Source organism: Somniosus microcephalus, chromosome 15 (genome assembly GCF_052327205.1).
Source record: "Somniosus microcephalus isolate GS21.2 chromosome 15, FLI_Smic_1.0, whole genome shotgun sequence".
NCBI lineage: Eukaryota > Metazoa > Chordata > Chondrichthyes > Squaliformes > Somniosidae > Somniosus > Somniosus microcephalus.
This window is the reverse complement of record NC_141001.1, coordinates 56,952,117-56,967,351: the sequence shown is the minus strand read 5'-3', so window position 1 is coordinate 56,967,351 and position 15,235 is coordinate 56,952,117. Positions and strand designations below refer to the sequence as shown.

General features: G+C 45.6%; 1 protein-coding gene across 2 annotated transcripts in view; it reads left to right on the top strand.

The window, feature by feature from the left end:
- The first annotated feature begins 226 nt into the window (after positions 1-226).
- The window catches only part of LOC147106750 (uncharacterized), a 33,366-nt gene continuing 18,357 nt past the window's right edge, over positions 227-15,235 (top strand). For both annotated transcript variants that reach the window (XM_086007831.1, XM_086007830.1), the window contains exons 1-4: positions 227-420; positions 8,310-8,663; positions 11,726-12,052; positions 14,695-14,811. In XM_086007831.1, the coding sequence (XP_085863957.1) occupies positions 345-420; positions 8,310-8,663; positions 11,726-12,052; positions 14,695-14,811 (874 nt within the window). In that variant the 5' untranslated portion in view covers positions 227-344. The remainder of the gene's footprint in view (positions 421-8,309; positions 8,664-11,725; positions 12,053-14,694; positions 14,812-15,235) is intronic.

Genomic DNA, 15,235 nt, shown 5'->3' with positions numbered 1-15,235 from the left:
GCCCTGCCTTCGATCTATTTTATTCCCTTTCCAGTTTTGAAAAAGGGTTTCGACCCGAAACGTCAACTCAAATTTCTCTCCACGGATGTTACCTGACCTGCTGAGTTTCTCCAGCATTTTCTGTTGTTATTTCGGATTTCCAGCATCTGCAGTATTTTGCTATCAGTCAATCTAGAGATTGTTGGCAGCGCCCTCCAGTGGTAGCGGCTGGGACGGGCCGGTGTGCGCGCGCACCTCAGCCCCGCCCGCTGCTGGCGAAAGGGAAACTGGGGCGAAGGGGAGACTGTGGCTGCTTCCCGATCAGAGCGGAAGAAACTCGGGGCTCAGAGACTGGAGCCGGAGTCATGGGCCGGACTCGGAACTCGCTGCCGCTCCTGGTGCCGGTGGTGGTCGCGCTGGCCGCTCTGATGCCGCTTTTAGGTAAAGTGCGAGGGGCGGGGCGCGGCCTATTGGCCACTTTTGATCCTGGGCCCGGAGATCGGGAACCACTTTCTCACGGGGGTGGGGTTGTGCTTCGGCTCGGTGGATTCCCGGGGTTGGTCGATGAAATTGAAGCAGCCGGGGCTAAAGTGAAAGTGACAACTAACAAGCCCACTCCACATTCCCAGCCTCTTGTTAGACTCTTCCAGCCCAGGAGGCCATACCGCCCACCGTGCCTGGGGGTAGAGCTATCCAATCAATCCCACTCTCCGCTCTTCCCCCACAGCCCTGCAACAATTTCCACCAAGTATTTATCCCATTCTCATTAGAAAGTTATTATTGTCGTGGTTTCAGACAGTACCTCCCAGATCATAGCAACTCACTGTGTTAATTTTATTTTCCTCAAGTCACCCCTGGTTCTTTTGCCATTTATCTTAAATCTGTATTCTCCGGTTACTGACCCTTATGCCACTGGAAACAGTTTACTTGATCAAAACCCTTAATTTTGAACACCTAACGAATCTCCCCAACCTCATAGTCCCCCAACCCCACACAGCCCGCTTCTACCTCATTCCCAAGATCCACAAACAGGACTGCCCTGGTAGACCCATCGTTTCAGCTTGATAGCAAAATACTGCAGATGCTGGAAATCCGAAATAATAACAGAAAATGCTCGAAAAACTCAGCAGGCCAGGCAACATCCGTGGAGAGAAATTAGAGTGACGTTTTGGGTCTAACCCTTTTTCAAACTGGAAAGGAAATAAAATAGATCGAAGGCAGGGCTGCGACAGAACAAAAGAAGTAAAAGAGACATTAAGAGGTATTCAAAACCAGACGAGATGGTAATAGGCCAGTGGAGACAAAAGACGGCAAGATTAGGTGTGAAGTGTACTGGCAGGATGGGAGACAGCTGCCGTGTGGGAGAGAGGAAAAAAAGGAAAGGGGGGGAAGGGAAGATACAAAACAAAGGGGTGGAAAAAAAAATAAGTAAAAATGTAATAGGTGCCGAGGTTATGATCTGAAATTGTTGAACTCGATATTGAGTCCGGAAGGCTGCAAAGTGCCTAATCGGAAGATGAGGTGCTGTTTCTCGAGTTTATGTTGCGCTTCCGTGGAACAATGCAAGAGGCCAAGGACAGTGAAGTCCGAGTGGGAATGGAGCGGTGAATTAAAATGACAGGCGACCGGAAGCTCGGGGTCACCCTTACGGACTGAACGGAGGTGTTCCGCAAAGCGGTCACCCAATCTGCGTTTGGTCTCCCCAATGTAGAGGAGACCGCATCGTGCGCAGCGAATACAGTATACTAGATTGCAAGAAGTAAAAGTAAATCGCTGTTTCACCTGGAAGGGGTGTTTGGGGCCCTAGACAGTGGGAAGGGGGGAGGTATAGGGGCAGGTGTTACATCTCCTGCGCTTGCACGGGAAGGTGCCAGGCGAAGGGGAAGAGCTGTTGGGGGTGATAGAGGAGTGGACTAGGGTGTCTCGGAGGGAGCGGTTCCTACGGAATGCTGGGAGGGGAGGGGAAGATGCGTTTGGTGGTGGATCACTTTGGAGGTAGTCGGAAATGGCGGAGGATGATCCGTTGGATGTGGAGGCTGGTGGGGTGAAAGGTGAGGACAAGGGGAACCCTATCGTGGTTCCGGGAGGGAGGGGCAGGGGTGAGGGCAGAAGTGCGGGAGATAGAACGGACACGGTAGAGGGGAATCCTCGGTTGCGGAAAAAGGAAGACATGTCGGAAGCACTGGTGTGGAAGGTGGCATCGTCGGAGCAGATACGACGGAGAAACGGAGAATGGAATAGAGTCCTTACAGGAGGCGGAGTGGGAGGAAGTGTAGTCCAGGTAGCTGTGGGAGTCAGTGGGCTTGTAGTGAATATTGGTCGATAACCTATCCCCAGAGATGGAGATGGAGATGGAGAAGTCGAGGAAGGGAAGGGAAGAGTCAGAGATGGACCATGTGAAGGTGAGGGAAGGGTGGAAATTGGAGGCAAAGTGAATGAAATTGTCTAGTTCGGGGCGAGAGCAGGAAACGGCACCGATACAGTCATCAATGTATCGGAAAAAGAGGTGAGGGAGGGGACCTGAGTAGGACTGGAACAAAGAGTGTTCCACATATCCCACGAAAAGGCAGGCATAGCTAGGACCCATGCGGGTACCCATAGCAACACCTTTGATTTGGAGGAAATGAGTGGAGTTAAATGAGAAGTTGTTCAAAGTGAGAACAAGTTCAGCTAGGCGGAGGAGGGTGGTGGTGGATGGGGACTGGTCGGTCCTCTGTTCAAGGAAGAAGCGGAGCGCCCTCAGGGCATCCTGGTGGGGGATGGAGGTGTAGAGTGATTGTAAGTCCATGGTGAAAAGGAAGCGGTTGGGGCCTGGAAACTGTTAAAGTGGCGGAGGGTGTCCGAAGAGTCGCGGATGTAGGTGGGAAGAGACTGGACAAGGGGAGAAAAGATAGAGTCGAGATAGGAAGAGATAAGTTCCGTGGTCACTGACCTCATCTCCTCTGGAGATCTTCCCCCCGCAGCCACCAACCTCATAGTTCCCCAACCCCGCACAGCCCACTTCTACCTCCTTCCCAAGATCCACAAACAGGACTGCCCTGGTAGACCCATCGTTTCAGCCTGTTCTTGCCCCACCGAACTTATCTCTTCCTATCTTGACTCTATCTTTTCTCCCCTTGTCCAGTCTCTTCCCACCTACATCCGCGACTCTTCGGACGCCCTCCGCCACTTTAACAGTTTCCAGTTTCCAGGCCCCAACCGCTTCCTTTTCACCATGGACGTACAATCCCTCGACACCTCCATCCCCCACCAGGATGGCCTGAGGGCGATCCGCTTCTTCCTTGAACAGAGGCCCGACCAGTCCCCATCCACCACCACCCTCCTCCGCCTGGCTGAACTTGTTCTCACTTTGAACAACTTCTCCTTTAACTCCACTCATTTCCTCCAAATCAAAGGTGTTGCTATGGGTACCCGCATGGGTCCTAGCTATGCCTGCCTTTTCGTGGGATACCTGGAACATTCTTTGTTCCAGTCCTACTCAGGTTCCCTCCCTCCCCTCTTTTTCCAGTATATTGATGCTCTCGCCCTGAACTGGAAAATTTCATCAACTTTGCTTCCAATTTCCATCCTTCCCTCGCCTTCACATGGTCCATCTCCGACTATTCCCTTCCTCGACTTCTTTGTCTCCATTTCTGGGGATAGACTATCAACCACTATCCACTATAAGCCCACTGACTCCCACAGCTACCTTGACTACGCTTCCTCCCACCCTGCTTCTTGTAAGGATTCTATTCCATTCTCTGTTTCTCTGTCTCCGTCGCATCTGTTCTGACGATGCCAACTTCCATACCAGTGCTTCTGATACATAAATTGTCTCCTACCCCTCCCAGACCTTCCCTTTTGTTCTTTCATCCCCTCCCCCATTTCCCAGCCCCCTAACTTGCTTCTTAACCTGTTTCATTTCCTGCCTTTTTTTTTCTCAGTCCTGACGAAGGGTCTTCGACCTGAAACGTTGACTCTGTTTCCCTCTTCGCGGATGTTGCCGGGCCTGCGGAGTTTCTCCAGCGTTTTCTGTTACTTCCGATATGTCTTCCTTTTACCTCAACCGAGGATTCCCATCTACCACCCCAAACACTTCTTCCATGTGAACCAGCGATTTACTTGTATTTCTTTCAATTTCGTACACTGTATTCACTGCTCATGATGCGGTCTCCTCTACATTGGCAGATTGGGTGACGCTTTGCGGAACAACTCCGTTCAGTCCTCAAGCGTAACCCCGAGCTTCTGGTCGGCTGTCATTTCCAATTCTCTGGACCACTCCCACTCTGACCTCTCTGTCCTCGGCCTCCTACACTGTTCCAATGAAGCTCAACGTAAGCTCAAGGAACAGCACCGTCTCTTTCTATTAGGCACTTTACAGCCTTCCGGGCTCGAGTTCAACAATTTCAGATCCTAACCTCTGCCCCCATTTTTTTGGACAGCAGCAGTTGCTGGTGATTCTGATAGTCCCATTTACACCTCCTCTGGATCCATCTTATGTTTTTTTACTAGTCCCACTACCATCTTCTTTTGCTGTGCACCATCATCCCTTTTGTCATTTAATCTCTTCTGCCATCCACCCTATCACAGGCCTTCCATTTTCTTTCCTCCCCTCCCTCCTTTCCCTGCCTCTGTACTTGCTGGAAAACCTGTTGCAGCTCTAACCTTTTCCAGTTCTGACGAAAGATGATCGACTGGAAATGTTAACTCTCTTTCTCTCTTCACAGATGTTGCCTGACCTGCTGAGTATTTTCTGCTTTTACTCCCCTTAACCTCCACTCTAAGGAGCCACAACCCCCAGTTTCTCGAGTCTCTCCTCAAAACTGAAGTTCCTGACCTCTTGTACCATTCTGGTGAATCTCTATTGCACCCTCTCCAAGGCCTGGACATCCAATCTAAAGTGGTGCCAGAATTGGTCACAATACTCCAACTGGGGCCGAACCAGTGTTTTATCCACTCGCTCTCTCTCCTCTCTCTAATCACTTCTCTCCCATCCATCTATTTCCCCCTCTCTCTCTCTCTCTCCCCCCCCTCTCTCTCCCCCCCCTCTCTCTCTTCCCCCCCTCTCTCTCTCCCCCCCCTCTCTCTCTCCCCCCCCTCTCTCTCTCCCCCCCCCTCTCTCTCTCCCCCCCCTCTCTCTCTCCCCCCCCCTCTCTCACTCCCCCCCCCCTCTCTCTCCCCCTCTCTCTCTCCCCCCCCCCTCTCCTCTCCCCTCACTCTCCCCCTCCTCTCTCCCCTCTCTCCCCCCCTCTCTCCCCCCCCCCCTCCTCCCCCCCCTCTCTCTCCCCCCCTCTCTCTCCCCCCCTCTCTCTCCCCCCCTCTCCCCCCCTCTCTCTCCCCCCTCCTCTCTCCCCCCCCCCTCTCTCCCCTCTCTCTCTCCCCCCTCTCTCTCTCTCCCCCCCTCTCTCTCTCTCCCCCCTCTCTCTCTCTCCCCCCCTCTCTCTCTCCCCCCCCTCTCTCCCCCTCTCTCCTCTCCCCCTCTCTCTCTCCCCCTCTCCCCCCTCTCTCTCCCCCCTCTCCCCCCCTCTCTCTCCCCCCCCTCTCTCTCTCCCCCCCCTCTCTCTCTCCCCCCCCCCTCTCTCTCCCCCCCTCTCTCTCCCCCCCCCCTCTCTCTCTCCCCCCCTCTCTCTCTCCCCCCCCCCCTCTCTCTCTCCCCCCCCCTCTCTCTCTCCCCCCCCCTCCTCTCTCCCCCCCCCTCCCTCTCTCCCCCCCCCCCTCCCTCTCTCCCCCCCCCCTCCCTCTCTCCCCCCCCCTCCCTCTCTCCCCCCCCCCTCCCTCTCTCCCCCCCCCTCCCTCTCTCCCCCCCCCCTCCCTCTCTCTCCCCCCCCCCTCCCTCTCTCCCCCCCCCCCTCCCTCCCTCTCTCCCTCCCTCCATCTCTCTCTATAATGTTTGATGACTATCATTGCCAAATTAGCCATTCCCTGCTAGGCTGCTACAGTTGTGTCAGGGTTTGAAGAGAAAAACAGCTAGAGTTCCCACAGAATGATTAGATCAACTATGCAAATAGTCAAAAAAGTGACAAATTAAACATTGATAAATGTAAATTATAACACATTAAATGTAAATTTTTGCAGCTGTGTGAAAATATCATAAGTAAATAGTGAATGGATTTGAATTGGCAAAGGGAGGCTTGGGCTGCCTTAAGGTAACTTCAGCAATTGTAGATTGCTGGTTCAGAGAGTTTCACCAGCGGGAGTAGTATGGTACTTATGGCTTCAGCACTGGGAGTTAGAGAAGTTGAAATTGTTTAGTGTTCCCATTTCTGATTGGTGTTGCCGGAATCGTATGTGTGTGAATGTTGGGTGAGGCCAGGATCAGGCTTAGCTGTTACGATAGCAAAATACTGCAGATGCTGGAAATCCGAAATAACAACAGAAAATGCTGGAAAAACTCAGCAGGTCAGGCAACATCCGTGGAGAGAGAAACAGAGTCAACGCTTCGGGTCGAAACCCTTTGTCAGGACTGAAAAAACACAGGAAATGAAACAGATTAAAAGGCCAGTTTGGGGGCTGGGAAATGGGGATGAATTCGAGTTCAACAATTTCAGATCATAACCTCGGCCCCTATTACATTTTTACATATTTTTTATCCACACCTTTGTTTTTGGCCCTTCCCCCTTTTTTCTCTTTCTCCCACATGGCAGCTGTCTCCCATTCTGCCAGCGCATTTCACACCTAATCTAGAGCCGTCTTTTGTCTCTCCACTAGTCCTATCACCATCGCGTCTCGTTTTGAATACCTCTTAATGTCTCTTTACTTCTCTTTTGTTCTTTCATCCCCATTTCTCAGCCCCCAAACTGGCCTTTTAATCTGTTTCATTTCCTGTGCTTTTTCAGTCCTGACGAAGGGTTTCGACCTGAAACGTTGATTCTATTTCTCTCTCCACGGATGTTGCCTGGCCTGCTGAGTTTTGCCAGCATTTTCTGTTGTTGTTTCAGGCTTAGCTGTGATGTCCACAGTGGTCGTATCGCCTGCTGATGCTCACTGTTGAGGCTCGCAGCTAAATAGTGACTACTTGATAGGCAAAGTATCACAGAGAAGCTGGTGCCTGTGGAACTGTAGCCGAGCAAGCATTCACTTTTGGGGGAAACTTGGTGAGAAGATACCCCCCAAAAATAGCTCGGCTACGTTGTTTCGCTCTTATTGAAACTTGCTCTTTAGGCTTGTGTGTGAATTAGTGACCACCTGGGTGAGGTACTGGAAGCACATTCCAGCAAGGAGTCTGCCTTTAGAAGATGGGTGGGGAGAAAACTGACTGAAAAATAAAAACATTTTGAAGGTCTTTAACCTGCATTTGTATGTGGGAAAAGACATTTAACAAGCAGATGTCTTCTGGTTTAACTGCTTTTGTCAGATACTACACAAAGTATACTGAAAAACAATCGATTGAAGAAGTGAAAATACAAATGAATGGGCATGATGTGCTAACTTTGTCACTTTTGGTAGATTGTATTGTGTTCTCTTATCTAGTTTTGGTGAGGGGGGAGAGAAGCTTATATAATGAGACAATTAATTATGGTGAAATAAAGGCATAAAATGCTGGAACCACTTGGCACGTCAGGTAGCACCTGTGGAGAGAGAAACCGAGTTAACGCTTCAGATCGATGACCTTTATCAGAACCCAGTTAATGGTGAAGTTAGATAAAGGGGGAAGTTAGGTAATGGGGAACAACAACAACAACTTGCATTTATATAGCGCCTTTAATGTAGTAAAATGTCCCACGGTGCTTCACAGGGGCGTTATCAAACAAAATTTGACAATGAGCCACAAGGGGATATTAGGATAGCTGACCAAAAGCTTGTTCAAAGAGGTAGGTTTTAAGGAACGTCTTAAAGGAGGAGAGAGAGGCAGAGAGGTTTCGGGAGGGAATTCTAGAGTTTAGGGCCTCGGCAGCTGAAGGCACAGCCACCAATGGTGGAGCGATTAAAATCGGTGATGTGCAAGAGGCCAAAATTGGAGGAGTTGTAGGGCTATACATATATGGCATAGTTTAGAGGGTTTTGAAAACAAGGATGATAATTTTAAAATTGAGGCATTGCTGGACCAATGTAGGTCAGCAAGCACAGGGGTGACATTAGATAAAGGGTGAGCGGGACTTGGTGCGAGTTGGGATACGGACAGCAGAGTTTTCGATGAGCTGAAGTTTACAGAATAGTTAGCACATAAGGGAGAACGGAATAGAAGGGTTATGCTGATGGGTTAGATGAAGGGTGGGAAGAGGCTTGTGTGGAGCAGTTGGGCCGAATGGTCTTTCTTTGCTGTACGTTCTATGTTAGTTGAGGTAAATATAGGCACACTCTTGTATGGTGGACATTAATAAAACAGCATTATGTTCTTATTGAATCTGCAGAAGGAAAGTTGCAGTTGAGAGTGAGTCAACATACTGTGGAAGTAATGTTTAATGAAAATGGACTTCTACAGTGTGAAATTGCTGAACTCACTGGATCTACGCTGAGCGCAAAGAACTTGGGTGTTTTATGGTCTTTCACTAGTGACACTGAAAAATCAAATGCCTTTGTCTACAGTAATGGAGTAATAACTGTGCCATGGAAAGAAGCTGTGCTGTCAGAAAGCTCCATTCTAAGTGGAAACATGTCACTGTTGCTAAAAAGTGTCACATTTAAACACACCGGACTGTATCAATGTGAAGTTTTTATTCCACCAAATGATAAGGCTTCTAAGACGGTAAAGCTTGAGGTTTTAGGTAAGCTGATTTATGTACAATTACTGTAAACTATTGCACATTGCTGTGTAACACAATGCCATCCGTGTTCATATATCATAACAGTTTGTCTTTCTATGAAAATAGCTTTTGGAAACAAAATCTTGCAAATGAAATACCCTTAAATATAAAATCAATATAATCCAGATGCTGCAAATCTGAAATAAAAACAGGAAATGCCGGAAACACTCAGCAGGTCAGGCAGAATCTGGAGAGAGAAACGGAGTTAACGTTTCAGGTCAATGACCTTTCGTCAGAACTATTGAAAAAGAAAATGCTTTGCACCGAGTGTCTAATGTTTTCTGAACTGATTAGTATACTTTTATTAATGGCCCAATAATAATTTTATTTATGGCCCAATAATACTTTTATTAATGGCCCAATAATACATGTGTGTAGAAGTTGCCACACAATCTAATAATCCTCAGTCAGATCTTGAAACATTTTATTTGTGTGATGCATAGTAAAATCTCATTTTGATCACCAAAAGGACTGGTCAAAGGTAGTTGATTCTGTAAGGTGCTTGGGTTAGTGGGAGATAAAGTACTCGGTTGAAGCTGACTATTAAGTGCTGTAGCATTAAAATGAAAGATTGAAAAGCATTCCAACAGCTTTCATCCCAGCAGAAGTAGAAGGAGGTTCTAACAGCAATTTTTCTTTACCTTCACTTGCACACCATGATTATCTGATCCTTCTGGCTGATACTATAATAAGAGTTAGTAATAACCAATAAATGCCCTACAAATTTTCAGACAGCCGTGCAGAGCTCACAGTCAGTTGGAACTTTCTCTTAACACCTTTAGGGAACCTTCCAGATTGATAGATTTCTCTATCTGCTTGATATTGTTCAAATTTTAATAATGGAATGATAGAAACATATAAACAAATCACTTGACTAAGTAATCAAGTTTTTTTACAATGTATTTGTACAAATGCTGGAGTTTCTTAGAATGCAAACTTTTTTATAGTTCAAAATCCTTGCGTACAACATACGCAATGAACTATAGCTAACAGAACAAAATGAGAATAATGTAAACTTCACAGCATTGCCAGATGTATCCCCAGTCATGTTCCTATGATAAATACAAGATAATACATATTGGTATCAAATCATGTACTTTTTTTTAGGTGTATTGTATATCATTAATTAGTTGAATTAATGACAAGATCTACATGTAATGTAAAAGTTAACGAAATTGAAAACGTCAACAAACAGTCAGCATTTACAAAGGGAAATAAAACACGAGCGTGTGCTTGACTGAAGAACTGGCACATGCCTCAAATAAGCACATTATTGCCCACGGATAAACGTGGTACATTAACACTTAACTACTGTTAGTTATGATTAACAATGATGTTAAAACTGTTACAATTTTTTGCACATGTGGAACTGAAATAGATTAAAAAACCTTCTGCACATCAGCAGTCATGGATCTCTTCAATTTAAATGTTATACTGTATCAAGAAAGAAAACTTGCATTTATATAGCCCCTTTTACTACTTCAGGATGTCCCATCGAGTCTACAGCACAGAACCAGACCATTCGACTCAACTGGTCTATGCCAGCATTTATGCTCCACACGAGCTTCCTCCCATCTTTCTTTATCTAACCCTATCAGCGCATACCCTTCTATTTCTTTCTCCCTCATGTGCTTATCTAGCTTCCCCTTAAATGCATCTATGATATTCGCCTCAACTACTTGTGGCAACAAGTTCCACATTCTTACCGTTTTCTCCTGAATTCCCTATTGGATTTATTAGTGACAATCTTATATTTATGACCTCTAGTTTTGGTCTCCCCACAAGTGGAAACATTTTTTCCACTACTACCCTATGAAACCCTTTCATTATGTTAAAGACCGCTGTCACCCCCTGCCTTCTCTTTTCTAGAGAAAAGAGCCCCAGCCTGTTAAGTCTTTCCTGATAGTTATAACCTCTCCGTTCTGGAATCATTTTTGCACCTTCTCCAGTGCCTCTATCATTTTTATAATATGGGGTATAACCAAGGTTCTATACAAGTTTAACATAACTTCTCTGCTTTTCAATTTTATTCCTCTAGAAATGAACCCCAGTGCTTGGTTTGCTTTTTTTTTAAATGGCCTTATTAACCTGCATTGCTACTTTTAGTGATTTGTGTATCTGTACCCTTAGATCCCTTTGCTCCTCTCCCCCATTTAGACTTATTATCCAACCAATATGTGACCTCCTTATTCTTCCTACCAAAATGCATCACCTCACACCTATATTGAAATTAATTTGCCAATTACACGCCCATTCTGCAAATGTATTAATGTCTTGTATTTTTGTCACAATCTTCCTTTGTATTAACTACACCCCCTAATTTAGTGGTATCTGCAAATTTTGAAATTGTACTTCCGATTCCCGAGTCCAAATCGTTAATGTAAATTGCGAACAACAGTGGTCCCAGCACCGACCCCTGTGGAACACAACTTACCATCTTTTTCCAGTCTGAGTAGCTACCCTTAACTCCTACCCTCTCTTTTTTGTTTTGTAGCCAACTTGCTATCCACTCTGCTACCTGTCTCCTGATTCCATTTGCGCTGACCTTAGTCATGAGTCTACTATGTGGTACCTTATCGTAGGCCTTTTGAAAATTCAAATATATTGCAACTACTGCATTACCCTTGTCTACTCTTTCTGTTACTTCTTCAAAGAACTCAATACGGTTGGTCAAGCATGACTTTCCCTATTGAAATCTGTGCTGACTATTATATTTTCTAGATGTTTTTCTATTACATCTTTGAGTAAAGATTCCATTATCTTTCTTGCAACCAATGTTAAACTAACTGTTCTATAGTTCCATGATCCTGTTTAACTCCCTTTTAAATATAGGAATCACAATAGCTGTCCGCCTGTCCTCTGGCACTATTCCCTTTTCTAATGATGTTTTTATATACCTGTAATAGTGCCTCTTCTATCTCTTCCCTAATTTCTTTTAATATGCACAGATCCAATTTAGCGAGTTACTTTTGAAGTGTAGCCACTGTGATTAGTGCCGCTAACGTACCTGTTTGTTTTGGCAGCACGTCCCACAGTGACTGTGGTTTCAGAAAAAATTGTGGAAGTTGGCACTGGCGGAGAGATGGCCTTGGGTTGTCAGTTAAGTGGATATTATCCTTGCGACAGCAATGCTGAATGGTTTCAGTCAACCCTACCACAAGGAGAAACAAAACGGTTAACTGACATTTGCATCGCTCCACCAGTCAAAAACCCTGATGGAACATGTAATTTAATCACTGAAGTTAGATTGGAGCCTCGTGTAGAAGACATTGGCAGCACTTTCGAATGCCGTGTGACACACAAGACTTTTTCAGAGCCATACTCTGTGAATGCTTTAGTGACTTTGAAAGGTCAGTTGTGGTGGTCTTAGCTTTTTATTAAAATGCAAAACACGAAACTTTTTGGTTAAGTTAGTACAGGTTGAGCGTCCCGAATCCGGCAACCTCAGGACCGATGGAACGTGTTTCTGATGTCCGAAGTCCGGAAACGCCCGAGCCCAGGTTGCGATATTTCCCGACTTCAGAAACACGTTCCGAGTCCGGAAATGCCTAGGCCCAGGTTGCAATATTTCCGGTTTTTGGTAAGCCTCCCTCAGGGTGTCCGGATTCTGGAACCTTTTACGGATTCCGGACGACCCTGCCACCTATCGTCCCGGATTCCGGAACTCTGGATTTTGGACGCTCAACCTGTATTGAAAAGTACTCCAGTGTTAACCGATGTATTGTAGTTTTAACTTTTATAGGGGAGCAAAGGCCTTTTGAACTTTCATGTGTTTATTAAACTGATGTATTTTTACAGAATGTTTTAAATTGGTGTTAATACAAAACTCTGCTATTGACTTCTTCCTACAGTAAATTAGATTACGTGTATATTGTGAATAATAACTATTATTTTGCTATGGTTTTGAGCATTTTGTGGGAGGTTTTTCGAATCCATGGAAAGCATTTTTAATTACCAGACTTGTGTTCCATCCAATAATCTGGACACCTTTTCCTTACCAAACATCCAGTTCTGACCTCCACATGTGTTTTGATGACTTTTCACAACTCTTGAGAAAGGTTAATTGTAATTTGTTTATTTGACTCATATTTTCCACTTCATTGCATTAACAAATCTGTTTAGTGGGAAATTAGCCTACGACCGTTGTTCCTCATGGAGTAGGTTTCAATCTTGACTAAGAATTTTTACATAGAATATACAGCACAGAAACAGGCCAGAAACAGGCCATTCAGCCCAATGAGTCGGTGCTGGTGTTTATACTCCACGAGTCTCCTCCTATTCCATCTGCCTCATCTCAGCCTTTCAGCATATCTTTCTACAGGAAACTTTGTGCTATCCGGCACCCACGGGACCGAGCTGCTGCCGTTGCCTCAAAACTTCCGTACTCTCCAGAGTTAATGTTGAGAGATACGGAGATTCTTATCTCCGTATTTGACAACAAACACTGTTGTTTAGCAACAGCTTCTAAACACTCGGGTGTGGCCCTAAAGCTCTGTAGCTGAAGCTGTTGCTATAGCTACAGACCTTGCACAGCTTGACTGTTCAAACAAAGCAAAAAAAAAAAACAAAAAGAATAAAAAACGGCTGCTGATTTTTGCCGGTGGCTCCAGATTGCCGGATAGCTCACCTCCGGATAGCGCAAAGTTTCCTGTATTCCCTTTTCTCTGTTGTACTCATCCAGTTTCCTTTTGAAAGCATCTCCGTTATTTGCCTCAAGCACTTCCTGTGGTAGCAAGTTCCACATTCTCGCCACTCTGAGTAAAGGAATTTCTCCTTATTTTGCTATTGGATTTATTAGTAACTATCTTGTATTTATGGCCCTTAGTTTTGGATCCTCCCCTAAGTGGAAACATTCTCTTCACAGCTACACTGTCCAACCCATTTATAATGTCAAAATAGAAACATAGAAGATAGGAGCAGTAGTAGGCCATTCGGCCCTTCGAGCCTGCTCCGCCATTCAACGAGATCATGGCTGATCATCCAAACCCTAGCACCCTGTCCCTACACCGACAGCCATCCCACCCAAGCCCTATACCCGTAACCCTGTAACTCCACGTATTTAATCTCCCCTAACACTAAGGGTCAATTTTTATCATCGCCAATCAACCTAACCCGCACATCTTTGGACTGTGGGAGGAAACTGGAGCACCTGGAGAAAACCCACGCAAACACGGGGAGAATGTGCAAACTCCACACAGACAGTCACCCGAGGCCGGATTTGAACCCGGGTCCCTGGCGCTGTGAGGCAACAGTGCTAACCACTATGCCACCGTGCTGCCCATCAGGTCTCCATCAGGTGACCTCTGAGTCTTCTACAGAAAAAAGCCCAACCTGTTCATTCTTTTCCAATAGCTGTAATATCTCAGTTCTGGTACCATTCCTAAAAATCTTTTTTGCACTTTCTCCAGTGCTTCTATGTTCTTTTTATATTAGGAGACCAGAACTGTGCATCCTGACCAGGGTCCTATACAAGTTTAACAAATTCTGTACCCCTAGAAATAAATCCCAGTGTTTTGTTAGCATTTTAATGCCTTTGCTACGATGCTTCATTTACTGATTTGTTCACCTGTATCCCTAAATCCCTTTGCTCTTCTACTCCATTCAGTTTTTTTTATTTTCTAAGATGTAGGTGATGTTTCTACTTTCCCTAACAAAGTGCATCACCTCACATTTATCAATGTTAATGTTCATTTGCCACTTAACTGCCCAGTCTGCACGTTTTCTAATGTCCCATCGCTGATCCTTGTGGAACACCGCTTTCGAACTTAACCAATAGCCAGATTGCAAATAATATGAGACACTCGGGTGTGAACAAATGCCTGTTATTTGTGAGCACTTTCCCTGATTGGCTGGTCCAGTGCTGTGCTAAGTATTTCTCTGGCATACTTTACTCTTATTACATAGATTTACACTTATGCAGTTTTACACTAGTGAGTTGTGGAACCATTAAAAAAAGATCCAATATGAGAAATATGTAACTTTTCTTTTACAGAAGCAGAAATTCGTCTGAACACAGGATCAATAGTTGGAAGCATCATTGCGAGCATTATCATTTCTGTTGTAATAATAGCAATAGCAATTCTCCTCTACATGCGGTACTATTATAAAGGTAAACCTACATTCTCGGTGTTGTGTGCTACTTTGGACAGATCAGGGAATAAACTTGGGAATAAAATGACTCAAAGGAAACTTGGGTTATGGGGAACGGGGGTGCAATGAAAACTCTTACTGCTGCATAGTTCTTGCTGTTACAGCAAATTCTTGTGTCTTCTGGTTAACCAATGCTGCCCCAAACTTTCTACAATTGCTTGATTTTTTTTTTTTTGCATCAAGTTGTAGCAGCCCCAGTCTGTAGTGTTAGTAGATGGTTAATCTGCCAACTTGAGTGCTTAATTGAGATGCAAACTACGTACAGGAAACTCTTTTATCCGGCACCGACGTGCCGGTTCATCAAAAATTCCGGATAACCGAAAGCTATAGTAAAAGATACGGAGCTGAGAGCTCCGTATAAAGCAACAAACCCTGTTGCTTAG